General features: G+C 50.0%; 1 protein-coding gene and 1 pseudogene across 3 annotated transcripts; both read right to left on the bottom strand.

Moving 5' to 3' along the window:
* Positions 1-8772: 8772 nt before the first annotated feature.
* SLC22A13 (solute carrier family 22 member 13) lies at positions 8773-22658 on the bottom strand. Of its 2 annotated transcripts, XM_074312604.1 has the most exons (11): positions 22563-22649; positions 22203-22463; positions 17966-18069; positions 17611-17765; positions 17244-17412; positions 16952-17072; positions 16769-16863; positions 16323-16537; positions 16013-16121; positions 15249-15464; positions 8773-15013 (listed from the first exon to the last, which is right to left on the bottom strand). In XM_074312604.1, the coding sequence occupies exons 1-11, from the start codon at positions 22578-22580 to the stop codon at positions 14920-14922; spliced, it is 1557 nt and encodes a 518-aa protein (XP_074168705.1). In that variant the 5' UTR covers positions 22581-22649; the 3' UTR covers positions 8773-14919. The 2 variants fall into 2 exon arrangements, with proteins under 2 accessions (XP_074168705.1, XP_019583169.2); XM_019727610.2 differs by having other exon boundaries at positions 22203-22658.
* A 3734-nt stretch (positions 22659-26392) lies between these two features.
* LOC109445398 (large ribosomal subunit protein eL33) lies at positions 26393-26833 on the bottom strand (annotated as a pseudogene). The gene has a single exon (XR_002137038.2). The product of XR_002137038.2 is annotated as a large ribosomal subunit protein eL33 (transcript).
* Between the last annotated feature and the right edge of the window lie 387 nt (positions 26834-27220).

The raw sequence follows: 27220 nt of genomic DNA on the forward strand, positions 1-27220 counted from the left end.
AAACTCAGAGGTAAAGGGAGAGTCGGAGATATTAGGTAAGTTCCCTGTGAACATCTAGGCAGTGGAAGCAGAAGTAGAAATCCAGGCCCCCCGTCTCCAGAGCCTGTGTTCTTAACTACTATGCAGTTACTCTGCTGCATTCCACTTCCCTCTCTACAACAGGGCAAATGCCTATTCATCCTCCAAAGCCCTACTCAAATGTCACTTCCTTCAAATGTCCTTCAATGTCACTTGAAGGCAAAGAGAGGAGAGGACGTAGCCCAGGCTGGGTCAGAAAAGCCAGGCAGGACAGGAGCTGACAGAGACTGAGCTGGATGGAGTTGGGTGGCGACATCCAGGAGAGCTAGGGATCCTGCTATAGACATAGAGTGGCTCTTGTGTCACAGGCCCCTTGGGCACAGAGGCAGGGCTGGACAGCCTCTGACATAGTCTCACTGCCAAGGGCTTGAGAACCAGGCCCTGCACTGGCCAGAGCCCAGGGGCCTCACACACCTACCTTGTATGTAAGGAGTAGTTGTCCAGATTGTCGGAAAGGGGCTGGTTATGTGTTTCTGGAAGCAGGGAGGAGAGGAACAAGGCCAAGACGGCTGAGAGGCAGCTGAGAAAACTGGACAGGAAGGTGAGGCTCTGGCTGATGAGGGTCAGCGACAAGATGGCTCCAGGCACACAGGCCAGGGACAACAGCCCCAGATCCGTCGCCCTGGAAGGAAAGGTCAGAGCTTGCCTGCGGTGCCTTGGGAGCCTAGAGGCTGGAGAGAGCGGAAGAGACAGTTCCCCCAAACTCCACACCCTCCAGTCTCCACCCTGTCCCGACTCACAGTGCGACCTTGGAGAATTTATGAATAGTTCTCCATTGATTCAGAGTAGGGAGACATTTCTTCTGGGCCTACTTAACGGGGTTGGGAGTGGGAGAAGTAAGACCCATACAACGCTGAGGGGGTATTCAGGGAGAAGACGCAGGTAGTGATGCTGGGTGGGTAGGATGCTGCTGCTGCCGTTGCCGAGGGCCCCCGCAGGGAAGGCCCTGAGCCCCAGAGTGGCCCAGACATGGTTCAGGCAGTCAGTGCAAGGCAGGGACCAGAGGCAGATGCCTCGGACCCAACGCCAGTTCTGGCACTTGCTTGGTCTGACCTTGAGCCAGTGCCTTTACCTCTGATTTTGTTGTTTCAATGTTTGGGAGATTTTTGCCTGTCAACAGGTGAATGGCCAGTCTTAGTTGCTGCTATTCATCTTGTAAATGTCCCTCTCTCCCCTCCCCCCATGACACTTACCCACCAGGCTCCTACCTGAGGACAGTGGGGAGGAGCTCGGCAGTGTAGATGACAAACACAGTGCCTGAGGCGACCAGGCTGCACTCTCCCACCAGGGTATCAGGACCATCACGGATTTCAACTCTGAGCCAAAGGGACCGCGCCTGCTAAATAGTTCTGCCAAGACGAAATGAGCCAATACATACAAAGGGTTCAGCTGCTTGCCGGGTCCTGCTTCAGAGCTCGATGCAAGCCATGTGGAGGGTGTCAAGGGGTATGAGAGGGGAACACGGGGTAGGAGGCGGGTAGGATGGAGGATGAGGGTGGAAGGGCAGTCCGGTCACAGGTTCTTTGCATCCTCCTGGCAGTCTTGGTGGAGGCTCCTTCTTCCACTTCCCACGTATTTGGGCCACACTTCTGCCCTTTGGGCTCCCAGTGAGCGCACCAGTACCACCCCCGCCCCCCACTCCCGTGCACCTCACTCCCATGCACCTGGCCCCGCCCCCACTAGTCCCATCTTGTCCCACACTCCCTGTCCCACCCCACCCTCCCCATGCAGCCTAGCCTCACCTAAAGATACGTTGCTGATGTTGTAGCCACCAGCGCCTGGGACACCCTGAAACAGAAGAACAGATACTAGTGAAAGCTGTTGATGAAGGCTGTGCCGAAGCCACAGATGATCAGCTCCAGCAGAGACAGCAGAGTGGAGGGGTAGCAGCCCAGCCTGCGGTTACCGGAGGGAGGCTGCGCCAAGCCCAAGCGCATGGGCCTCCACAGCTGGCCCAGCCAGACACCCGGGGCCAGGACCTGAGCCATGCACGGGCCTCTAGCGTACCCCTACCTCGCCTCCCCAGCTTCAGACTTGGTAGCTCTGAATGCCCACCAGGAGGAGGCCGGGGCGTCCTAGGGACCAGGGGAAACTCTGGGAGACTTACTTGTCACTTAGGAACCCGCAGACGAGAGAGCCTATCAGGACGCCCAGCAGGAACAGGGTCTGCAGTGTCCACGTTAAGTCCTTGCCACACACCACGTCAAACTGGAGGTTATATGCAGAGATTGGCCACAGGCCTCCCAACCCAGATCAGTCTTCTGGGTCCAGAGATTGAGCCTCTTCCCAGGGTGGGCTTTTAGGCAGAAGGGGCCTGGGACAGGGACACCTAACTGTGTGTGTAGCATGCCTCATCTGTTACCTCTGCTCCTGTCCTGCATCTGGCAGACTCTGGGAGTCAGGCCTATAGACAGGGACCAGAGGCAGAGGCCAAGAATGCGGGGGGGTGGGGGGTGGACAGATGGAGACGCCACTGAGTAAAAGCTGGCATCACTGAGCACCCTTCCCCAAATACAGATGCTGGGACCCAGCCTAGAGATTCATATTGGGCAGGTTTGTCCTATGCAGGCTCAGGATGCAGCTTAGACTGAGAAATTCTGTAAGAGGTATCTTGATCAAAGCTGTTTCTTTCCCCAACTCCTTACCTTCGGTGAGTTCAGAGGGTGGAGCCACAACTATAGAAGCAATTCCCCGGACAGATGGCAAACCCTGCCATCAGCCTTTTGTCTCTTACCCCTCAATCCACTCTAGCTTCATGGCTAAGACAGGCATGGCCAGGGCTGGGCAGCAGGAATCCTAAGTTTCTGCCCTGGCCCTCCCTCTGCAGGGTGACCTTGTGCCCACTGCTTCACCTCCCTGAGCCTCAGTTTCCCCACCTGCTTGGTGAGGGCGAGGGAACATCTCTGGGCCCATGGGATAGCTATACACAACTTAGGACGAGGCACACCTCATTGATCAGTGATGGCTTCTTGCTGTCAGGATAAATCCACCCATTTTGGCATGACTGTGTGTCGTTGAGGCCAAACTGGATGATGGAATCCAGATCCCAGGTGACAGGCAACTACATGAGGCACGTCTGGAAACTGCCATTGGGTTCCCGGGGGAGGGTCACATTCAGCTGCTCAGCCTCTGACGGGTTGGGGCCCACTGCTAGTATCAGCTGGTATTACAACAGGGCTTCTGGGCTGCGAACACAAAGGTGTCAGCAAACATGAAGAAGGCCAACAGGATGTTGGGGATAAAGGTGAGGGCCACCAGCCTCCGCTGGAATGTGCCAAACTCCCCCACCACATTCAGGATATCAGTGAAATTTTCATCCTGCTTGGTTTCCATGGCCTTCAACATGTGTAACAGCATCTGCAGAGATCAGGAACAGGGGCGTATGGCTGCCTCGTGCTGGTTCAAGTTTGCTGGGACTTGAGCTTCACCTTCAAGCTGTGTTTGCTTACCATCTGTTCAAAGAAAGGATTCAGCTCAGTCTCTACTGACACCACTTCCCAAACATCAGAGGTTGGCCTAGGAGCCACAGACCAGAAATTGGCCTCTCTGGCTTGGAACAATTTGGAGTCCAACTTTGATGTTCTCTGTAGTTCCCTCTCTTTGCTTCTGAAGTTTCTTAGTTAATATAATTTGTCCCCTGCCCCGCCCTGCTGGCACCCCCATCCCTCATTTTTTTTAAGGTTTTAGAAAGTGCTATGCTTCTGTTGTCATGAATGACTGAGTTCTGAGTTCTCCTGCAACTTCCGCAGAACTGAAACTTTGCTTATACACACACCAAGACACCACCGGTCTTGCAAAAGGAGAGGACTCCAGGGACCATCCCTTAAAAAAACACACACACAAAAAAAAACAAAAACCAAAAAACGAAACAAAGGAAAAACCAAAGAAACAAAAAACCCCCAAACAAAAACAAAATCTGGATCAGGAGTGGTCAGGAACTGAGAGGCCAAGTTTGATGGCTAGAAGCGTTGGCCATAGAGGTGGGGGGCCAGGGCCTGTACCGTGGGGCTCCGACACAGTAGGGTGACATACATCAACCTAGAGCCAAACCAGAGGCAGGCCAGTGGGAGGAGTAAGGTAGCACTATTGATTGTAAGAACACTACTTTGGAAAGGCAGCATGGAGTGGTGAGTGGGAACTAAGTTCAAAACTCTGTTTTGAGCCGAAACCCTCATCAGGGCTGAAGAGGTGTTGGGTTGAGGCACCCTTGGCTACCAGCAGAAGCAGAAGCAGAAGCAGAAGCAAGCCTGCTCTGAAGGAAATGGCTCCAAGTTAACGCCTGCAAGACGTTTACAGGTTAAGATCAAGCAAAGAGCTCAACACAAAGATTATTAAACACTTGAGAAGGCAAGCCATTCTGAGAGTCTACAGAAACCAGAAACAACAGATTTAGACTATGAACTCATGATGTTATATCGATATAGATGACAGAGATAGAGATAGAGATATGTGTGTACATATATTTTCTATCTCTGTCCACTGAAATGGCCTAACAGCAATCATACCTTAATAGCAATGTTCACACCTAGTCTTCAGATCTTGGTTTCTAAATAAAAGAACCAGGGTTCTTTGGAGAAGCAGTTGATTCCAAAGCTGGGGCAAGATGAGTATGGAATGTCCTGTGGTGCCAGAAAGTAAGGAAGGGCCCCCAAAATGATGGAGGCCACATCAAAAGGACACAGGAGCCAAATAGAAGGAACCCTCGAATATGAGACAACTTTAGCAACAAAATGCATAATGAAAGTAATAGATTATAACCCATAGAACATATATATCTGAGTCCATGCTGATCGAAATAGTTGAAGAAATAAACAGGAGAAAAGGGATAGCTCTTCCTTCCTGCAGAATTCTAATTAAAATAGAAGGAAATGATGGAAATAGAAAAATCACCGTTTGGCAAGCATTGCAGTTAAGTGTTGCGGGCAAGAATCATTGATGGATATTAAAATTAGAGGATGAAAATATGAGAAACTGATATTTGAACAGTCTCAAAGTATCTCCCCACAAGATGCTTAGGGGAAAATGATAACTTTATAATGAAGAAACTTAGGAAAATGCCATTTCACCGAAGTGATGCTAGTTCAAGTTACCAGTAACGGACATGTTGACGTCATGTACCCCGTGATGATATCATGCATTAAGAAGGGCACATCATCACTTCTGAGGGATTCTTGCCAAAAAAATGAATAATGTGAATATAATCATGAGAAAACACCAAACAAATTTAGGGACATTTTACAAAATAACTGGCGAGTGCTTTTCAAAAGTGTCAAAGCATGAAAGATGAAGCCTGAGGGACTTTCCCAGAGTGGAGGAGACTAAGAAGACATGACAACTAAATGTCATGTGGGATCCTGAACGGGATCCCAAACCAGGAGAAGAACATTTGTTGATCTGTACAATTTGCCAAAATCAAGTAAGATCTGTAAATTAGTTAATAGTATTGTAATGACGTTAATTTTCTGATTGAGATTATTGTACTATGGTTAAGCAAGATAACATTAGGGGAAGCTGGGTGAAGGAGAACAAAAATTCTGTGTATAGTGGTCCCTCCATCCATTGTTTCTCTTTCCAGTTTCAGTTACCTGCAGTCAAGCATGGTCCAAAATTATAACATGGAAAATTCCAGAAATAAACAATTCGTAAGGTTTAAGTTGCATGCCATTTTGAGCAGCATGATGAAATCTCCTTTTGTCCTGCTCTGCCCCACCTGGAATTCGGCCCATCCCTTTGTCCAGCATCTTCATGCTGTATACATTCTCCACCCATTAGTCACTTAGTAGCCGTTTCGGTTATCAGATCGACTGATACTTCAGTCCTTGTGCTCAAGCAATCCTTGTTTTACTTAATGATGGCCCCAGAGCACAAGACTAGTGATGCAGGCAATTCAGATACGCCAAAGAAAATCCGTAAACTTTACCATAGGCCTGTGTGCACAGGAGAAAACATAGAATATATAGGGTTCAGTACACCCTGAAGGGACTACTGTTTTTGCAACTTTTTTGTTACTTTAAAATGATTTCAAACCAAAAGATTTCTAGAGACAGAGAAATTGGAAAAAAAGACACCATTTATAATATTAAGAAAATGTAAACTGGGAACAAATGTTACAAAATATGTGGAAAGCACCCATTAGAATGGCTATTAGTTTAAAAAACGTGTTGGTGAGGAAGTGGGGAAGTTGGAACCCTTGGACATTGCTGATGGGAATATAAAATAGTGCAGCCACTGCAGCAGTTCCTTGAAAAATTAAAAATAGAGTTATCATTTGATCTAGCAATTCTACTTCTGGGTATAAGCCCAAAATAATTGAAAGTAGGGATTCAAACAGCTATTTGTACACCAATGTTCATAGCAGCATTATTCACAATAGCCAAAAGGTGGCAGCAACCCCAATGTCCGTTAATGGGTGAATAGGTAAGCAAAATGTGATATATATACACATATACAATATATGTATATTATTCAGCTTTAAAAAGGAATAAAATTCTTATACATACATGCTACAACACGGATGAAACTTTCGAACCTTACACTAAGTGAAATAAGCCAGTCACAAAAGGACAAATATTGTATGATTTCACTTATATAAGGGACCTCGAGTAGTCAAATTCAGAGTCAGAAAGTAGAATGGTGGTTGCCAAGGGCTGGGAGGAGGACAGAATGGGAAATTATTGTTAAAGGGGTACAGAGTTCAGCTGGGGGAGATGCAAAAGCTCTGGAGATGGATAGTGGTAATAGTTTCACTGCAGTGTGAATGTACTTAATGTGTCTGAACTGTACCCTTAAAAATGGTTAAAATGAAAGAACTCGTAAACTCAATAGCAAAAAAGAAAAAAAAAATCCAACAACAGATAATCCAGTTTAAAACTGGACTGAGGGACTGAACAGACATTTTCTCAAAGACAACATACAAATGGCCAACACATACATGAAAAGGTTCTCAACACCACTAATCAGCAGAGAAAGGCAAATCAAAACCACAATGATATATGACCTCACACCTGTTAGAATGGCTGTCATCCAAAAGGCAAGAAATAAGTGTTGGCAAGGATGTGGAGAAAAGGGAATCCTTGTGTACTGTTACTGTGAGTGGGAATAAATGTAAATTGGTGCAACCACTGTGGAAAACAATATGAAGTTTCTTCAAAAATTAAAAATAGAACTACCATATGATCCATCAATCTCACTTCTAGGTATATATTCAAAGGAAATGAAACCACTATTTCAAAGAGACCCATGTTCATTGCAGCATTATTCACAATAGCCAAGATATGGAAACAACCTAAGTATCCATCAATGGATGAACGAATAAAGAAGATGTGATGTTATTCAGTCCTGAGAAAGAAGGAAATCCTGCCATTTTTGACAACATGAATGGAACTTGAGAGCATTTTGCTAAGTGAAACATGCCAGACAAAGACAAATACTGCATAGCATGACTTATATGTGGAATTTTTAAAAAAAACAAACAACAAAAAAACCCTCAAACTCATAGAAAGTAGAAAAGTAATTTCCAGGGACTGGAGGGTGGAGGAAATAGGGAGAGGTCAGAAAAAGGGTACAAACTTTGAGCTATAAGATGAATAAGTTCTGAGGGTGTAAAACATGGAGACTATAGTTGATAACACTATTGTATAACTGAAATTTGCTGAGAATAGAACTTAAAAAAAGAGATAAATATATGAGGTGATAGACGTGTTAATTAACTAGATGGGCAGAATCCTTTCACAATGTATATGTAAATCAAAGCCCCACAATGTATACTTTAAATATCTTACAATTTTATGTCAGTTATACTCCAATAAAGCTAAAAATTTTAAAGGGTTAAAATAGTCAAGTGTATGCATATTTTATCACAATAAAATGGTTTAAAAATATGTGCAAGACCTGTGTACAAAATAATTATAAAACTTACACAAATATGTGAAGGAAGAAAAACAGAGACATAGTTCATGGTCATGAATAAAAGTTATCAGTTCTCCCCCATATGGATCTGTAGATTCAGTACAACTCCAGTCAAAATCCAAAAGACATTGTTGTGACACATGTCAAGATGATTCTAAAATTAATATGAAAGAACAAGGCCATAACACAATTCTGAATAATAATAATAAGAGGGAATGATATGTCCTGCCAAATATAGAAATTTATTATAAAGTCCCATTCATTAAAGACAAAGTGGTACCAATGCAGGACTAATTAAACAGGAAGCTCAGAAGTAGACCTATGCAAACAAAGTTTTGATGAGAGAGAGGGAGAAAGAGAAAAAGCATGACAGATCAGTAAGTGAAAAAAAAAATTAACCATTGGATTCCTGTCTCACACCAAAAACAGAAAGTCCAGTCCTATTAAGGACTAAAATTTCAAGAACAAAACTTTTAGTAGAAAATACAGGGAATATATTTTTAATTTTCAGGTGAGGGTTTCTTAATCAAACCACAGAAGCTAAACATACAACGTTAAAGTTATAAATTTGACTTTAAAAAAATGCCAATCCTAAAGGAAAAGAAAAACCAAGTCACAACTAGGAGAATATATTTGCAAACACATATTACTGAAAATAAAATTAGAATCAAGAATATGTAAAGAACCCTACAAATCAATAATGAAAAGACAATATAGAAAAATGGGCAAAAGACACGAATGGACATTTCAAGAAGAGGAAGTTCATGTGGTCCACAAACACGAAGAGATGTTCAATCTCTTTAATAACAAGGGACATACAAATTAAGACCTGAATGAAATATTTTTACTCATTTGCTTAACAAAACTAAAGAAGTCTGACAATACCAAGTGTTGGAGAACGTCTATTTTTCATACATTTCTGGCAGAATGATGCATAGTTCCACTTTGGAAAACAACCTGGCATTGTCTTATAAAGTGGAACATTCACACACTTTGTGACCCAGAAGATCTACTCCCAGGTACACAATCCGAGGGAACATTTATACGCGTGCTCCAGGCAATGAATACCAAAATGTTCATGACGACACACTCCAAATATGAAAAAAACAAAAAAGGCCAAATGCTCATCGACAGAAGAATGGATAAATTGTGGTATATTTATATAGAGTACAATACAGCAGTGAAAATGAATAAATTTCAGTTACATCCTTTAAGATTGACTGGCCACTGCTGGCTTTGAAGATGGGAAGGGACCATGAGCCAAGGAATGCAGGCAGCCTCTAGAGGTTGGAAAAGGCAAGAAAATGAATTCTCCTCTGAGCCTCCAGAAAGGAATGCACCCCTCCTGATGCCTTGATTTCAGTCCAGTGAGACCCACTGTGGACTTCTGATTTCCACAACTGTAAGGCAATGAGTTCGTGTTGTTTTAAGCCGCTAAGTTTGTAGTAATTTGTTACAGCAGCAATAGGAAACTAATACAGTATATATGTGTGTAAGGTTGGAGGGGTGGAGGGGTGGAGGGGACAGAGGAGACGTCCCAGGAAGGCGGGAGGGAACATGTGCTGTCCTCACAGATATTTGACTTTCAGTCCTAGAGCCAGCTGTACCTTTTTCCCCCTGCAGGGTCCCCTTCCATGTCCCCCCAGCATCACCTGAATACCCACAGGGTTCTGACAGTCTGCCAGGGCCTGGAGCACTTGCTTCCTCTACTGATTCCAGAGATCCCTTGCCTGGTGGACAGGCCCCAAGCAATTCATTCTCAATGTACAAAAGAGGAAACTGAGGCCTGGAACAGGGAGGCAGAGACAGGAGAAACTGGAAATCTGAGGACCGGAAATGACCGGATGCCACACCTGAGAACTCACGCTTCCTTTGAGGGCAGTCTGCTCTTTCCATCGACTCCCTATAGCCGGACATGTCCTGACAGGCTCCTATCAACATCTGTGCTGATTATGCCGCTGGCCACTGCCCGGTATCATCATCATTGCCACCCTCCACAGCCTCCCATCCCTTCTCCCTGGAGACAGGACCACAAGCCAGCCCTGGCCAGACCCTTGGGAATAGAACCTTTGGGTTCCATTGGTGACCAGGGAGTAGTGTCACAATGGGGCAGGGAGTTCCTTGGGGTGGGGTAAGAACGGTGAGGATCAGCCTTCTACTCCAGGGGCACAACTGGCCATGGATAGTAGGGACGGAACGGGCGAGGCAGGTTGAAACTGTCCACGTGAGCCGGCCCCATGCCTTTGTGCAGCCTTCCTGGCACCAGGAGCAGCTGCACTACCATTAAGGGGCCCTCCTCCAATGAGGGAAATTCTCCTGTCCTTCCAGACACAACAGATCCATCCTCAGTCCCCATGCCTCAGGGACAGGGCTGGGGAGGAGAATCAGAGGGGGACGAGGCCCTCCTTTCAGCCGCTCCCAGATCTGGGGCAGAGGTGAGAACAGCGCTAAGGGCCTGGCCCCCAGGAGCTTCACTGCCCTCTCTGTGCAGGAGAGTTCTTTCACTCTAGCAGAAGGGGCGGGGAGAATGGGGGTTGAAGATTCAGTGGTGAGAAGTTTGGGGAGCTGCCATCGGAGGGCTTGTCTTTTCTCTGAAAGGAGGTGGAGAAGTGACTGTTAGGAGGTAGGTGAAGGGAGGGATGCAGAGTGGAGGTTCAACAAAGCCACTGGTGAGAGTTGGCAGACAAGCTGACTAAAAAGTAGCTGCTGGGAATGCTGGGTGCTATTAAAGGCCCATTTGAGGCTGACGACCCTCAATTCTCAGAACAGGCTTGCTGGGCACGTGACAATCTCTCTCCAGTAGCGCCCAGCAGTCTGCGGGGCAGGGAGACAGAAGGCACATAATCGGGCTCATCGCTGCCATGATGTTGTTGGTTGGGTCCAACCGAAGGGTGAAAGGATTGAAGCGCAGGGTGCTGGTAACAGAGAAACGAGTCCTATCTCCCAATAGAAATGAAAGTGATGGCTTCCATCCTCCAATCTGAGCGGAGGACACAGGTGGGCAGGCAGTAACAAGGTCAGCAGACTGCAGGGACCAATGAGGCTAAGGATGGTGTTGTGGACAGAATGTTTGCATCCACCCCAGACCCCCCCGTTTCTGTGTGGAAGCCCTAGCCCCCAATGTAATGATATGTGGATATGGGCCTTTGGGAGGTCATCTGGGTTCGACGCGGTCACGAGGGTGGGCCGTCATGATGGAATTAGTGGCTTTGGAAGGAGAAGCTCTCTCTCCGTCCACTTGCATGCACCAAGGAAAAGCCATGTGAGGGCACAGCGAGAAGGTGGCTGTCTGCAAGCCAAGAAGAGGACGCTCAGGAGAACGCGACCCTGCCAGCAGCCTGAGCTTGGACTTCCAGTCTCCAGAACTGTGAGAAAATGAATTTCTGTTGCAAGCCCCCCAGTCTGTGGTACTTTGTTATTGCAGCCCAGGCAGACTCAGGCAGATTCAGTGAGGGAGCAAACAAGCCAGAAGGCTGGGACGCTGTGCTCAGAGAGTGGGGTGTCTGAATTAGAGATTTCTTCATTTATTCACTCATATGCCAGGCATTTTTGAGATTTTGGAGGTGGAAATGAATTTTCCCAAGCTAGAGGCAGGAGCTGGAGTGGAAGGGACAACTGTGAACCAGGCAGCTTTAGATGAGTGAGGCTGCATGAGATGGAGGGCTGGAGGTGGGAGCAGGAAGAGATGTTTCTACAAGAGGAGGTTCCTCCAGGTGGGAAGGGCCGAAGTGGTCAAGCGGTCGCCATGGGGAGTAGTGAGGCTGTCGCCCCAGCTCCCTGGTTGTGAGAGGATACGTGACCAGAGGAAGAGGCAGGAGCTGGAGAACCCTTCTAGAGGGCTGAGGACACGGGGGCTTCTGCTGGATTTGGAGCAGCAAATCCAGAAACACAGACCATGGGTGGAAGTGGGAAGGTTTGGGGCCAGGTGAGTGGCGGGTGTCAAAGCAGAGGAGTTGGCTGGGGAAGTGTGGGGGTGCCTTCGACTTTGGATTGACACAGTGACTACAAGATGCACAGTACACTCGTCAGTCTCAGGGGTCCCTCTGAGGAGGGCGGGCACGGGTCCTAGCTGCCAGGGGCTTCCCCTGGGCAGAGCTAAAAGAAACCGAGATGCTACGCTGTGTGCCTAGGGCACAGGCCCAGGGAGCAATCAATCACAGGGGCTTCACCTCCTAATTTGCTCTCAAACCCAGCCTCCCCCACTTCCATTGGCATCGCCCCATTTCATCACCGAATGCAGTGAGGAGCCACTGAGGCCGTGAATGCTGGCAACACATTTCATTGTCGTACTGACGCTCTGCCTGGCTTCTCCACTTCTACTTTTGCCCTCTTCCAACACATTTTTCATATAGAGGGTAATTATTAAAATGCAAATCGTACTGGGCAACAATAAGAAAATCCGTAGCTTTCAGTACCCTCAGAACAAAGTTCAAAATTAAGGACCTGGCCTTGCAAGCCCCACCTAGGTCTGGTTCCTCAAACTCCCAGAAATCCTCACAGCTGCAGCCCCTGCTCATCGCTAGTCTTCACTCGTAAAGGGCATCTGCATCCCCTCCTGCCGGCAGTTCTCTCCCAGGATATCCAACCTCAAGGGGGCCTTCCAGGCCCCGCACACGGGGTCAGCGGCCTTGTTTAACAACACGGTGTCCTCTGTTCCTCAGCCATGGTATCGTTCTGAGTGAGCGAGCGAGTGAGGCAAAGCTTAGTGGTGTATGAGTCAGGGCCACGCTCAGGACTCAGCCTTGCCCTGTGCCTGGCAGTGATCTGGGATGGTGGATGGCTCTCCTTTCTTATCTAATTGGACCCTGAGGGCAGATTGCTGGAGTGCTTTGCCTTTCACACCCAGCCAGGGCACCTGAGATTAGAATCCTTAAGGATCGGTGTAAAAGGAACTACAAAGTCATCCACTGGAAAATGGGAAGCCTGGGGCCCAGAGTCGGAGGGCTCTTGCCCCCAAGGCCAGACAGGTGAGTCCAGTACTAGCCCCCACAAAGCTAACCATTACATGAGTAATGGGCCCACCACCAGCATGTCCCCCGAATCTGGGCTCTTCTGTGCTCACCAACACCCTAGGGAGAACAGCCACTGCCTAGCCCAGGCTGGCCACTGTGCCTCCAGGTAGAGTCCAGATCAGGCCTGCATATCTTGTTCTCTGAGGTCCCAGGGTCTCGGCTGCTCACCTGACATCAGCAACTGCTAAAAGACTAGCATTGTCCAGAACAAGTCACAGGGTGCTTTGTAATACATACATACACACATACATACATACATCTTTCTCCCTCCCAATGGTTCACAATCCCTAAAGAAATAAAAGTCTCTAAAGACCTGCCCAGAGGCAATAGGTGAATCTTCACATTTACGCTTGTGTCAATAAAGGATCCGTTTAAGTGTCTTTCCAGGAATGAAGATTGTTCTGCCTCAAAAGGATGCAAGTGTCCACATATTAGAGGAGGAAACTGCCTTCGGAACAGCCGTCTCCTAACTCCGATTCAGGTTTTTCACCCCCTTGGCAGTTTCAGCCTGGGTGCCACATAATGCCAAGAAAGACTTCTGAGTGTCCCCAAGGGGAGAGTTAGACGTGGGACTCCATGACTGGGTATGCAGCAGGAAGTTAAATAGAACTTTTGCCTGTCACGTCCACGCTGAGAACTGTGCATAACAAATATCCGTGTAATCGAAAGAGAGGAGCTGGACGCTTCCATGCTAGATCGACAAAGAGAAAACTGGTCCAGCACCTGCCTCCACCTCCACGCTCCAACAGAGGAGCTGAGTGTGAGGGACGGAGGCCTGAGGAACCCTTTTTTGAACCCTTGTGCCCGTGAGGAGAGACGGAACCTTACTGTCTGGAGAGAGGTCAGCCAGAGATGCGTTTGAAGGCAGGGCAAAGGAAGGCGTAGTGGCCACCCAAGCTCTTTTCCCTTTCTTCGTGGCACAAGGATGTACGGTGTTCTTGTGGGTGAATCAGCTGCTGGGGAAGTTAGCCTGGCCTGAGGGATCCCACCTGAGAGGGGGATCTTCTATGGTAAGGTATGCGAGCAGTAAGAGAGACGACACAACGCGGGGAGCAATGCTGGGTCTCGAGGTCAGTGGTGAGGACATGGCTCATATTAAGGAACAATCAGAGGTCCTGAGAGGATCTGGAAAGCCATGGATGTGCCCCGCGGGACAGCCAACTTTCTGACACCCGCTGGAGTGCACTGACTGATGACTAGCCAGCACACCCTGGGAACAACCACAACCAGTGGCAGCTAAGTCAAGACTGCCGTGCTTTCCCCTCGCCCTGCTCGGGCCCTGCAGGAGCCGGAAGCAGCAGACTGTGAAAGGGAGGTGGGGGGCATGGAGAGAAACAGAACCCGCCCCCGCTCTTTCCCTGCTGCTGGTCCCTGAGCCACGCGGGTTAGCAATGAGCTGAGTGCGGGGCAGAGGGATAGAGGGTCTTTGAGGAGAAAGCAAGACTGAAGCTTTGATTTCCACTGGACGTGGTCCTCTCTCAGTGGATGAGATATGTGCTGCCCCCCCCACCTTAGCCAGAAGGGCCTGGTCCAGACAGTAGAAGGAACCACCACTTTCTCTTCACCCATGGCCTTTTCATCCATCTGCGTGGACAGAGTCCACAATCCACACTTTTTCTCCTCTTCCTCTCCACTCTTGGAAAGGCCCTCTCTAAGTGTTCTGCTCTGGGCTTGACTGTGCTTTGCAGACAGGGGGACCCCAGATTGAAGGCAACAAACTAAGCCAAAGACCCGCCCAAGATCCTAACCAGAAGAGGGTGTTAGAGGTGGGGATCTGGGGATAAGAAAGGTGATGACAGGACGGAGGTCCTGTCCCAGGTGCCTCTGGGAGTGGGCTCGGCAATGGGTGCTGGTGCTGAGCCACATCCATCAGCAAAGCTGGTCTTGCCTTCAGGTCTCAGCCATGTACAGGGGAATAGAATCAGAAGTACGTGCTGCTCACAAAGGCCAGCCCTGGGCCAGATGTACTTCCTGCGGCCTCCGTTTCCTTTTCTGAGGGCGCTGGCTTCAGAGACCTGGAGGGAGCAGAAGGCCTCTACTGGCTGACCAGGAAATGGTCCTGTGGCCGTGTCCCTCCCCAACCCTCCCCAAAGCAGGGGGCTTCTAACCGAAAGCCAGTCAGATATCTGTGGTTCCTGACGCCCCCCCGAATGTTGGTCTCTACGCAACAATGAACGGATGGTGAGGGAGAGGGTTGGGCTTCTAGGATAGGGGCCAGGTCCTGGGCATCAGCAAAAGCAAGCAGCTCACTGTGGGTGGGGCCCCTGCTCCAGGTCTGCGATGGTGTCCTTCAGGGTCTGGCCGCGTGTCTCTGGCAGCAGTGCACAGAGTAAACCTGCCCCGATGGGGAGGCTGCCATAGATGACCATAGGGAGGGCTGCATGGTACTCGCCCAGCAGGATCACAAGTGGCGTGATGATGCCCCCAATCCTTGACGTGATGCCCACGAGCCCCATGCCCGTCTGCCTAGGGGAAGACCAGCACAAAGTGAGCCGACCCAACCTCAATTCCGGGCCACAGCGCCACCTCAGCACACCTCCCTGGGAGAGCCCAGATCCCTCATTCTGGCCCCCACAGGCCTGCAGGGCCTCCAGGCTCACCTAGCCTTCCTCCTGCACATTGAACTACCTGTCATCCACCTGTGCCCTGCTTCTCCTACCTCCAGGCCTCTCTGTCTGCCTGCTACGTACCTGCCCGCCTACCCAGTCTCAGGTCAAAGGCTGCACCTCTTGCCATCCCCTACCCCCACCTGCCTGTTGCTTCTGGGCCATTCATTCTTAGACTTACTCCATATTCCAGTCCTGACAAGGCCAGGGCATGGCCTACCTCTCTATGGCTCCTCCACCAGCCTGGGGACAACTTGGGGGATTGAACTAGCTTTCAGGTTGTCCTGGACCCCACCCAGCACTGCTGTCCCAGAGCCAGCCTCACAAGCTATTTGTGAGACGGCGGTGAGGACAGCAGAAGGATGGTGTCGGGAGCAGAGGTGCATGAGCTGCACCAGCAGCCCTTACCGGATGACGGTGGGGAAGAGCTCAGCAGAGTACACGTAGGAGATGGTAAACCCAGCAGCAGTGGCAAACTTCCCCACCACGGCCAGCACAGTGACCACCACGGGCAGATCTGGTGAGGGATGCTGGTCAGCCCCACGGAGGGCAGATGGCCCCATCACCTGGGCCCTGCCCCCTGCCCGGCTCAACCCAGCTCCTCACCCCTTCTGTACCCGAACCCCAGGGAAGCTCTCGCCCTGGAAAGAAAAGCAATAGGCCTCTGGCCATAGGTGAATGAGGGTGGGATGGGTCGGGGGAGAGCCAGCCTTGGTACCTGCTGGGATGAAGATGATGGTGATACACATAAGGCCACCCAGAACCAGAGTCCCCAGCTGGCTCCACTTGCGGCCAAACCACTGCATCATGAAGATGCTAGAGTAGCGGGCGGGCACCTCCACTGCACCGAAGATGAGCTGTGTCAGGTAGATGTCTAGGCCGAAGTCCCCGACTTGGAGGCTCAGGCCGAAGTACCCCAGGCTGTCCACAAACCTACACAACGTCCAAGAGTCCCTGTCACTGCTGGATGATGAGACACCATGACATGCAGAAAGAGAAAGACGGCCTGGCTGGCCAGAAGTCAAACCAGAAAACAGTACCACCGCCAGGGAGAGACCCAGTCATTCGCACACAGCCCATCCCAGCCAGAGAGCCACCATCCCACATGCCACTGACACATACCAGGGAAGTGGCAGCCCTTGGCTTGGGCCACAGGGCACTCACCAGACGAAGAAGAGAATCAGGGTCACCTTCCGGAGCTGGGGGTGTCTGAACAGATCCAGGGCATTCCCTGAGGGGCCTGTCTTCTCTGGGACCAGCTGGGAGGAAGACGCAGAGTGAGGGGGCAGCAGAAAGGTCTGTATGTGAGAGATTTGGGGCAGGGCAGGCCCGGCCTGCTGGAAGTACCTGGCTCAGGAGCTCTGGGGAGAGTTTCCGCTTGTTGACCGAAGCTGCCTTCTGGAGCACTTGTTTAGCCTCCTCAACCCGCCCCCGGGTCAGGAGCCACCGTGCGGATTCTGGCAGAGCCCTATAGGTCAGGATAACTATGAGCTTGGGGTACTGTTTCAGTACACACTGAACCCCACACCCTTTGCAGTCTGTCTCCTTGACACGCCCGAGTGAAGGTGAGTGCTGCACGCCAAACCCACTGCAGCACAGCTAACCAAGGGTGGCTGGCTCCCAGGAACTATCTCCTCACCAGAAGTAGAAGAAGAGCAGCAAGACAGGTGCAGTGCCAGCAATCTGGAAGAGCCTCCAGTTACGGACACCGTAGGCAAGGCCTGCAAGCGCCATCTGCCCGAGCGAGAAGGTGCACTGGGCCAGGACCACAGCCTGAGTCCTCCACGAGGGCCCCACCCACTCTGTAACTGTAACAGAGAGGCTGAGGCTGGGCCAGACCCTGCCCGCTCACTCCGCCAGGTTTGGGGCCTCTGTCCCAGCTCAGGAAGAGCAGGTGTGACCACTTCAGGTGCGGGTGCCTGAGGCCCTCACAGGCAGTCTGGGGCATGTGGCCAGACCCCAAGGACTCACCGTGTGGCCAACAGCTTCAGGGCCCACATACTCACGGAGAGTGACATTGCTGAAGGTGTATCCAGCCACGGCAGTAGCCACAGCAAAGCGCAGGACCATGTAGAGCTCGAAGCTGGGCATAAAGGCTGTGGCCAGACCAAAGAGCGCGAAGAACAGCAGCTGCACGAGGATAGTAGCCTTGCGGCCAATCCTGGAGGAAGAAGGGGGCAGGGCCAGGCGGGACGCTGTGAGGGGAAGAAGCCAGGGAGACCCAGCCCTGCCCTCCCCCACGCTCTCTGTGAGGGGGGACACGTGGCCCCACCCAGGGAGCCCCATTTGAGGGAGACCAGTGACCCTGTGCCAGGAGTCTGAGAGCATGCTGGGTAAGGGATGAAAGGCTCAGGTTCTTACCAGTCACAGAGGGGTCCAAAGATGACAGCCCCCATGAGGAGCCCAGCCATGTACACTGACTGCGAGGTCGCCTTCAGATGCTTCCGATCGCAAACCAGGTTGAACTGAGGCAGACAGAGGCAGATGTTGAGACAAGGGGCAGCTGAGGGTAAGTCCTTTATCATTTAGCCCACCCACTGTAAACTTCTCAGGGAGATGCCCACAGTTCCCAAACTGTGTGCCAAGGCACCCCAGGGAACCCGAGCGATCTCACGGGGCACACACATGCAGGTGTACACACACGGTGGGGCTGGGGGCAAGGCACTTGGAGACACACTGAGAGAACGTGACGGACAGACTGGGACACCACGGGGAGAACGTGTGTCCCCATAACTGTACACACGTCTGCTGCATGGGCACACACAGTAAGTACATGTGACTCAGCCCTACCCGCCCTGGTTTGTTTTGTGCCCCAGCCAGTTCTGTGACCCCTGCACACAGCTCAGCTCCACACACAAATGCACGTGGGGAAACGTGACACGTGCGCGCTTCTCCAGAGCTCCTGAAGATAGCTTCCCAATGATGACGATGCCTTTCGAGTGCTTGCTCCATGTTGGGTACTATGCCTCATGCCTTACGTGCATTATCTCATATAATTCTGACATCAATCCTTGACTTATCATTCTGTTCCCCTAAGGAAGGAGAGGCTAAGTAGTGAATCCTAGGTCCCACAGCTGGATGTCAGGAGCGTTCAGATATCTCTACTGCCCCAGACAAGGACTGAAACTGAGTGAAAGCTAAGAAAATGCTGAATGAATGAATGAAGGAATGAATGCACTAATACCTAGTCAACGGGCCAATCATTATCAGTTAAGTAACCTTTAGTAACAAATTAATCAATCCAGATAATACCATTGTGCTCACACTTCCGTTCTCAAGGACAACTGTTAATTTTTAAGAACTTTGAATATGTGCCAAGCAATTAGTACCCCACGGGAATGAAGCAGGGAAGGACAGGGGTCTTGAACTTGCTCCACCTAATTCCATCCTGTTCGGCTTTTGTTTAGCAGCCACAGATTGCCTTTGTAGTTAGACGCATAAATAATAATGAATAAAAGCCGGCTGCTGTCAGGGTCTGGAGCCAGAATTGAGTGACTTTGTGGACCTTTGAGCCTGTTAGCTGATCTGTTGGTTTCTTGGTTTCCCATGTATAAAATGGGGATAGAATATAAACACTACATAGTATCACCCAACAGGATTAAAGGAATCAATGCATGTAACATGCTCAGCGCAGTGGCAGCCACACAGGAAGCTCTCAGTAAATGTTAGTTCAGCTGAGGGTGCACTGGCCCCTGTGCTCATGAAACTCACAGCTGGTGACACAGTTGTCTCAGACACGAAGGGCTGCAGTGACCTGAAGGCATGGGATTCTTCCAACGCTGGCATCCCTGCTCAGTGGCCACCATTCACTACCTTCCTGTGGTTTATATGCCTCTTATCTCATTAAATGGCCATTGTCACCCCATGAAGGCTTACCATTCCCATTGTGCAGGAGCAGAGACTGTGGCTTAGAAACGTGCCAACATGTCACTAAGCTCGTGTGGTGGCATCATGTTGCAGGTGGAACAAAGATGAAGAGGGCTCCTGCTTGGGACACCAGTCAGCAACCACCCCAGCCCTAACGCCCCCAGTGGATGGTTCTGTCTGGAGCCTGCCACAGTGCGCCACAGACTTCTGTCCCCATTTCATGGCGCACAACCCATCACACCTCCCTTCCCTGTTCCAAAACCTTCAGTGGCTCTCTTTGGTCTCTAGGAGAAAGCCCAAATTCCTCAGCAGTGTATCTAAGACCCTTTAAGAGTTGACACTTGCTTATTTCCCAGCCTCTTGTGTATGTCTTTTCCTCAGACATACCAGGCATTTTCTCCAGACGCAAGACCTGGCTATTCTCTGCTTCCCCTTCCCTCTCATCCCTGCCCCTTCTTTGGTCCCAGGTCAGTACACACTGTTGTAGCTATTCATTGACAGTCTATTTCCCTCCTCATTCACAGATGCATGTTTTCTTTCACCAAGAATGGGCACCTACGAAAAGTGGGATGTGTAGGATGAAAAGGAGAAATGAACTTTGTCCTTTGAGAGCACACCGTCTATGAGGAAACGTGCTCCTTTCTTCTCAAATTAGGACTGTTTGTATTTCCGTTTGAATAGGAAGCTGCTGGTTGTAACAAGGAAACGGATGTCAGCTCAGAGAGGGTCCTGTGAATCAGTGTGGCACAGCCCCTCCTCATAGATGAGAAACAGAAGTAGACGATCTCCCACCAACGTACCTCTACACTGGACCCAACTTATGGTCTCAAAGTGCCCAAACTTGCTATTCCCTTGGGAGTCACGGCCCTTGGCCGGGTAAGTGTGGGTAGGAGCAGGCCAGGGAAAGGCACGAAGTCCAAGGGCCAACCCAGTCTAGGACGATGGCTGAGGATGGAGGGGGAGGTCCCGTGAGAACATCCCGTTCAGTTCCCACAGGCTGTCCATCCCTATTCCAGACACACCAATTCTCGCTGCTCCCCAGACACGTCACCGCTTCCTGATGCCAGGCCTTTCTTGCGCTGTTCTCTGTCTGCAAAGGCCTTCCCCTCTTCTCTATCAAATTTCTTCTGATACCTTGGTGCTCAGCTCACATACCAACTCCTTCTGGAAGTTGCCTGCCCCATGCCCTCTAGGAGGAAGCAAATTCTAGCCTCAGAGCCCACCCAGTCCTGTTTCCACCTACAAGGAGCACAGATTGTCCCTTGACCATCAGGGTTCCTTGGAGAAAGGGAACAAGGTACCTCCTTCCTCTGACTGTTCCCTGCACAGTTAATACTTAGGGGGCTTCGGTTGAATAAAATTCTGTGACTAGTGCAGCACAGGCTGTAAATAAGGGCTAGAGGGGGCTCCGCACCAGCCGGAAGCTTGCCTGCCTTTAAGGAGGCTGCTATTCGGCCAGGTGGACAGAGAGTGCATAGCACGTGTAGTGGCAGGTACACCCACAGCATCTGAGGACTGGTGCAGGCCGCCACCTACTATGGAGGTGATGCTGGGAGATAAGCCAGAGGCCAGTGAGCGTCAGACGGGGCTACGCTGGGCTACATCCATAGGCTGGAGAGCTCCACGCTACCCTTTCCCCTTGCGGGGTAGAATGAGGTGGAGGGTCAGGAGGAAGATGGCAGGAAATATCCTCGGACTGCCAGGGTCCTGGAGGCAGGCTTGTAGTCACATACTAAAAAGTAAACGTTTACCTTTGGTTAAAACATTGCCCTCTGAGAATCTCCAAGAATGAAAGAGTTTTTCACCCATAGTGGGGAAAGTTAGTGTTTAATGTCTGGACTCCAGATTGCCCTCTCCACAGAGGCTCAGGATCTGCCACGATATAGGTGAGCGCTATACAGCACCTCCCATCAACACCCTCCACGCAGGTTTCTGGACTATGTGTGCTCTCTCCTGCTCCTGCAGGGAGCTGGGCAGCAGGAGCCTGCGGGAGTTCCCAGCTCCATGGTCAATCCATGGTGTTGGCCTGGCCAAGCCCTCTCCCCACTCGGAGCCTGACCTCGCCATCTGGGATGCAACAGAGGGCCTCCATGCTTCCCAGGGCTCTCCCTGCTCTGAGGTGGCTGGAGTGGGAGTAGGGGGCTGGGTCCCTCCAAGAGAATGAATTTATTCGCAAGAGCAAATGCTCAGGTATCTACAGGATAGAGTTCTAGAGTCACATGCTCCCAGAGGCAGGCAGGCGGAGACTGAGAGAGAAGCTGAAAGGGAGGAAGCCCAAGTCAAGCCAGCAGGAAGGCAGACAAATGGACAGGGGAAGGGACAGCATAAGAGAGTGAGAAAGACACAGGAAGAGAGGTAAGCAGGCAGACATGCAGAGGCAACTGAAAGACGAAGGCCAATGGACAGACAGATGGGAACATGGGAGAGAGAGAAAGGCATAAAGATAGGAAAATAGGAGCGGGCGGAAAAAAGGCAGGCAACTGGGCAGAGAAGGAGGAAGAAAGACAGAAGGACAGGCCAACGTGAACGGATGCATGGGCAGACAGTGCAGACAGAAAAAATGGATGGAGAGGTAGAGGCAGAGGACAAAGAGAAAAAAAGGCATATCAATGGTTATTCATTCAGGAATGGGGAGATACAGAGGCAACACCAGTGACCGAGGGCGGAGGGTTAGACAGAGGAAGTGACAGACCCGAAACGGAGGGCCCAGACCGGCACATGGGCAGCCTACCTCATTCATCAGGGATGGCTGCCTGTCTTCAGGGTAGTCCCAGCCCATCTCGCAAGCCTGTGTCTCATTGAAGCGGTGGCTGAGGATGTCCTCCAGGCTGGCACCGTCAGGGGGCGGCCGGAACATGAGGCAGGGCTCAGGCTTGCCTGCGGCATCCAAAGGCACGCTTAGGGACAGCTGCTCAGCAGCACTCAGGTTCCAAGTGTGGTTCTTGACCCAGTCCACGGAGCAGTGATGGGTCTCATCCAGGACCATGAAGACCTGGGCAAACATGTAGAAGGCAGTCAGGAAGTTGGGGACACTCAGTAGTATCATCAGCTGTATCTGGAAGCGACCAAAGTCGCCTATTTCAGCCAGGACCTCAGAAAATTGAGCCATGTCTACTGGTCACCGCGTCCTCAGCCCTGGGCCACCCAACAGCTCTGCACCTTGATCCTGGGTTGCTTGCTCTTGTGGGCCGTGATGGCAGCCGCAGTAATTAATGTTTAATCCCACCTTGCTTAGCTCCACCTTCAACACCTCAGCCACCCGCGGAGGACAGAATCTGATGAAAACATAGTCCACTCTGGATTGCAGACTCCGAGCACACTTTATTGACTGTGGGATAGATACCGGTATCACGAGCAGAACACGAGGGCCGTCTCAGGCTCAGCACACAGGAGCGAGCGTTAGCTTATTACACAGCACACGCTCCTACCCCCACTAACTGCAACGTCCCACACCACTCACATCCAGCTCAAACCCCTCTCACCACAGTAGAACACATTCTGACAGCAGTTGCAATACTCAGGGGGACACACAAATCCCTCCTAGGGTGCAGCCCACAGTGGGCTGCGGAGGATAAGTCAGGAGAGCATCAAGGACCCCGCCTGCGTATTTGTTAACTTCATCAGGAGCCCAATCTGACAGTGACTCCTTGACATTGAACAGCTTCTCTTTCTCCGGTGGGTCTCTGGCACCTGGTAGTATGCAACACCAGTCAGTTCCAGGGCAGCTGGAAGGCCAGGAGACCCACCCAGGGCATAAATGCCTTTCCCTTCCAGCACCAAAGACAAGTCAAGAATGCAGAGCAATTACAGAAGAGCCAAGAATTGCATTTTGAGCTCTACTCTAATCAAAGAACAAACCATAAACACAATCCCCAGATAAAAGCAAATGCAAGCTGCCCCAGAGTAGCCCTAGCGCCCGAGGCAATCTCAGTGATAACAGAAAAACACAAAGTCTCCCTCTACCACCCGCCCAGCTGGGGAAGCCCTACCCTTGCTGGAGTCAGGATTCTTACAGGACTGGGGCCTAACAGAAAGGCAGGACGTGAAAGAGGAATCTCCCAAAGATACCACCCCTGCCCCCATCCTTCTCCCGCAGAAAGTCTTCCTGGGTGGAGGTAGATCAGGGCTTGGCAGGTGTCTGGTTCAGTCCTGGGAGGTGGGGAATGACGGACTAGAGAGCGTTAGGGAAAAATACACGTGTATGCTTGCATGCACATCCACGCATTTGCTTGTGCATAGAAAAGCCTTTTCATGTTTTGAATTTTGAACCATTTTAAGAGCTGGGCAGGGAATGGGTAAAGGCCTTACAAGGAACAAGGCTGTACAGGGCATTTCTGGATACAATGTGCTTGTATCCACCTGGCTGCCTGGCTGGCACAGCGTCTGGCTGCCTGCTAATCAGCACGTGAGGGCAGGGCAGAGGCAAGTTCCCACGATGCTGCATATGGAGAGTGCTTTCCTCTCTGCCGCCCACCCCGAACTCCCACCAGGCTCACCAGTGTCCCCAGCTCTACCTTTTCTTCCTCACCTACCTCCTTGCATGTTCTTGTGCTCAGCATCACAACTGAATTGCCCAGAAAAGGATGCTACCTGTGGCCACCCCCAGTTAGGAGTTCCTATTATGGCGGAGACCTGGCGGGGGTGGGGTGGGGAGAACTGAGTCCTCATGACTTCCTCGTTCCAGTCAGGGAAAGGATTTTTGCTGCTTTTGGCTCCAAGTAGCCAAGGGAGCTGGAGCTAGGAGGCAAGAAGCTTGGGCTCTGCTACTCATTCATTGTAATCCTAAATCTGCCCCTTCCACCCCTATGGGACTCAATTTCTCCATGTGTGTAAAGGGAAAGCTTGAACTAGATGGTCTCTAAGGATTCTTCCATTTCTTGGTGTGTGATTCTAAACGTGGAGACAGATAGATGATGAGGAGACTCCTGACACGAGTGAGACAAGACCTTCCATAGTTGGAACTATAACATGATCCCCGAATCTTGGAACAGAGGTGATGAATCCCAAAGGCTTCACTTGACGTCTACAGTCCCCAAATCCTAATTTTCTGGTTAACTTCTTTCTCCTGTCACTATCCCCCATTCCAACCATTTTGCCAAAGGCTCCCCATGGTGCTTCAAGGCCCACCACCCGCTCTCTTCCTTGAGGAAGCCCTCCCAACATCACTGTAGCCCCAAAGGGCCTTGCTCTGCCCTGTGGTCTCACTGACTTGAGAGGCTGTCTCCAACACAAGCATGGGTGCTGGTCTGTGACTTCTCCAAGGGGTCTGGTCACCCCCACCGCCTTCTGGGAGACTGCAGGACAGGGTTGGGTTTGCCCCTGGCCCGTCAGGAAGAACCTGCAGGCTGTCTCCCTCCTCTTCTCCTTGTGCCTGCCTTCATTCAAGGGCACAACTAAAGCCAAAGAGGGGTGTAACGGGAGTTTTCTAACCACCAAAGCTGTTTGTGGAATGAACACACTGTTTGCAGGAAGTATTCAGTACATCACTGGGCATCACCTGTCCGAGGAGCAGAGGGTGGTGGTGGTGTGTGTGCCTGGGGGATGGGGCGGTATTTCTGAAACATTGCCTATTGGGATGCACAGATGATGTCTCAAATCTTTTCCAAATTTGAGAATTAATGATTCTAGTAAATAGAAACTGGGTTCCGACTTTCGATTTCCAGTCCAATATGTAAGGAACTTGAAAGTTGTCCCTTCATCCTAACATGTAAAAAGTTGAACAAACTGAAAAGTCAAAAGCTCTTCTTAGGATTTACCAGAGAAGTCGGGTCAAAGGGTATACTGCTGTCTCTCAAATTGGAGGGACACACAGGTACACACAGAGAAGTATAAATTACTGGAGTAGAAATCCACAAACAGAAGTTTGCACAGGAACCAACAACAGAGTAGGAAAACCTGAACTGTAGTTGAGAAATTGCTGGAGGCTCAATGTGGATAAAGCTGAGAGTTAAAAACTCCAAAGTGGGCTCCTCTCCCTTTTGTGCATTTTACCTCCAGCAGCTCTACCAGGTTCTCCCAGTGAATATCAGAGAAAAATGCTGTGACCCCTGCAGCGTGCGAAAGAAACCCATTTTGAAATATATGAGAGCATTCTGTTCTTAACAAGAGAGACTAGTTAACCAGAGCCTAAGCCGCTGGGGTTTTATCAGGGCCTAAATGACTCGGAGGAAGGGAAATGTCCAATTCCACCCCCTCTAGCCATCCTGTCGGACTTAAAGGGGTGGGGACACTGAGAAGCACATGTGAAATTCGTCAGGTCACTAAAGACAAGCCTAATCACAGGGCTGCAGAACACTGTCCCTTTCCCCACACCTTACCACATCACTAACACCCTCTTTACAAGAATGCCTTTTACCCAGTGCACCATGTTTGGCTTTCAACAGAAAACAATACAAGGCCCGCTAAAAGACAAAAACACAGTTTGAAGAGATATGGCTGGCAGCAGAACCAGACTTAGATATGGCAGGGATGTTGGAATTACCAGATTGGGCCTTTTAAAAAATATGCTAAGGGATCTAATGGAAAAAGTCGACAACATGCAAGTACACGTGGGTAATGTAAGCAGCGAGATAGAAATTCTAAGAAAAAGACATGCCAGTGATTAAAAACAGTTCAAAAGAAATGAAGAATGCCTTTGATGTGCTCATTAGCAGGCTGGATAAAGCTGAAGACAGAATCTCTCTGAGCTTCAGGATATGTCAATAGGAACTTTCAAAACTGAAAAGCAGAAAGGAAAAAAGTGGAAACAAACAAATCGGAACAGAATAGCCAAGAACCATGGGACAAGTACGAAAGGTGTAACATCGGCATATGGGAATACCAGAAAGAGAATAGGTACAGAAGAAATACAGTGGTACCTCGGTTTTCAAATGGAATCCGTTCCGGAAGACCATTCGAGTTCTGAAACGTTTTTTTTTTTGTGTTTTGTTTTTTTACAAGAGAACAAATCCACTTTATTTACTTTTCAGTAAGTTTAAATCCTTCAGGGGTACAGCATTACACGGATTCTGTGTCCTATGGCTTTAGCAGGAAGGTTGCTTCGGAATTTGGCACGAACCATACCACTGTTTCCATGAGCACGAGTTACCTTTCCCCAGATTACTCTGGTTTTGTTCGGTTTGCCACCAGGAGTCACTGTGTTATTCTTTGCCTTGTACACATACGCACATCTCTTGACTAGATAGAATTCAGTTTCATCTCGAGCATAAACATCTTCAATTTTAAGAAGAGCTGTGTGCTCTCTCTGGTTCCGGAGACCCCGTTTATAGCCAGCAAAAATGGCTTTGGACCACAGCCTTCCAGACATATTGTCGTTTTAGAAGTCCTGTTCCCAGCAGGCCTCCCCAGGCGCCAAGATGGCGGAAAAAAGCCTGAAACGTTTGAAAACAGCTGACAGCTAGGCCTCAGGATCTTGCACTCAGCGGAAGCCGCATGACATGTTCGACTGCTGAGGCATGTTCGAAAACAGAAGCATTTACTTCCGGGTTTATGGCATTCGTAAACCAAAATGTTCATCAACGGAGATGTTCAAAAACCAAGGTACTACTGTATTTGAAACAATATTGACTGGGAATTTTCCCCAAATTCATGTCAGACACCAAAGCACAAATGCAGGAAGCTCAGAGAACACCAAGCAGGATAAATGCTAAAAAAATCTACAACTAGGCCTATTGTATTTAAACTGCAGAAAATCAAAGATACAGAAAAAATCTTGAAAGAAGCCAGAGAAGGAGAAAAAACCCCGTTACC

The sequence above is a fragment of the Rhinolophus sinicus genome, linkage group LG10, assembly GCF_036562045.2.
Source record: "Rhinolophus sinicus isolate RSC01 linkage group LG10, ASM3656204v1, whole genome shotgun sequence".
Lineage (NCBI taxonomy): Eukaryota > Metazoa > Chordata > Mammalia > Chiroptera > Rhinolophidae > Rhinolophus > Rhinolophus sinicus.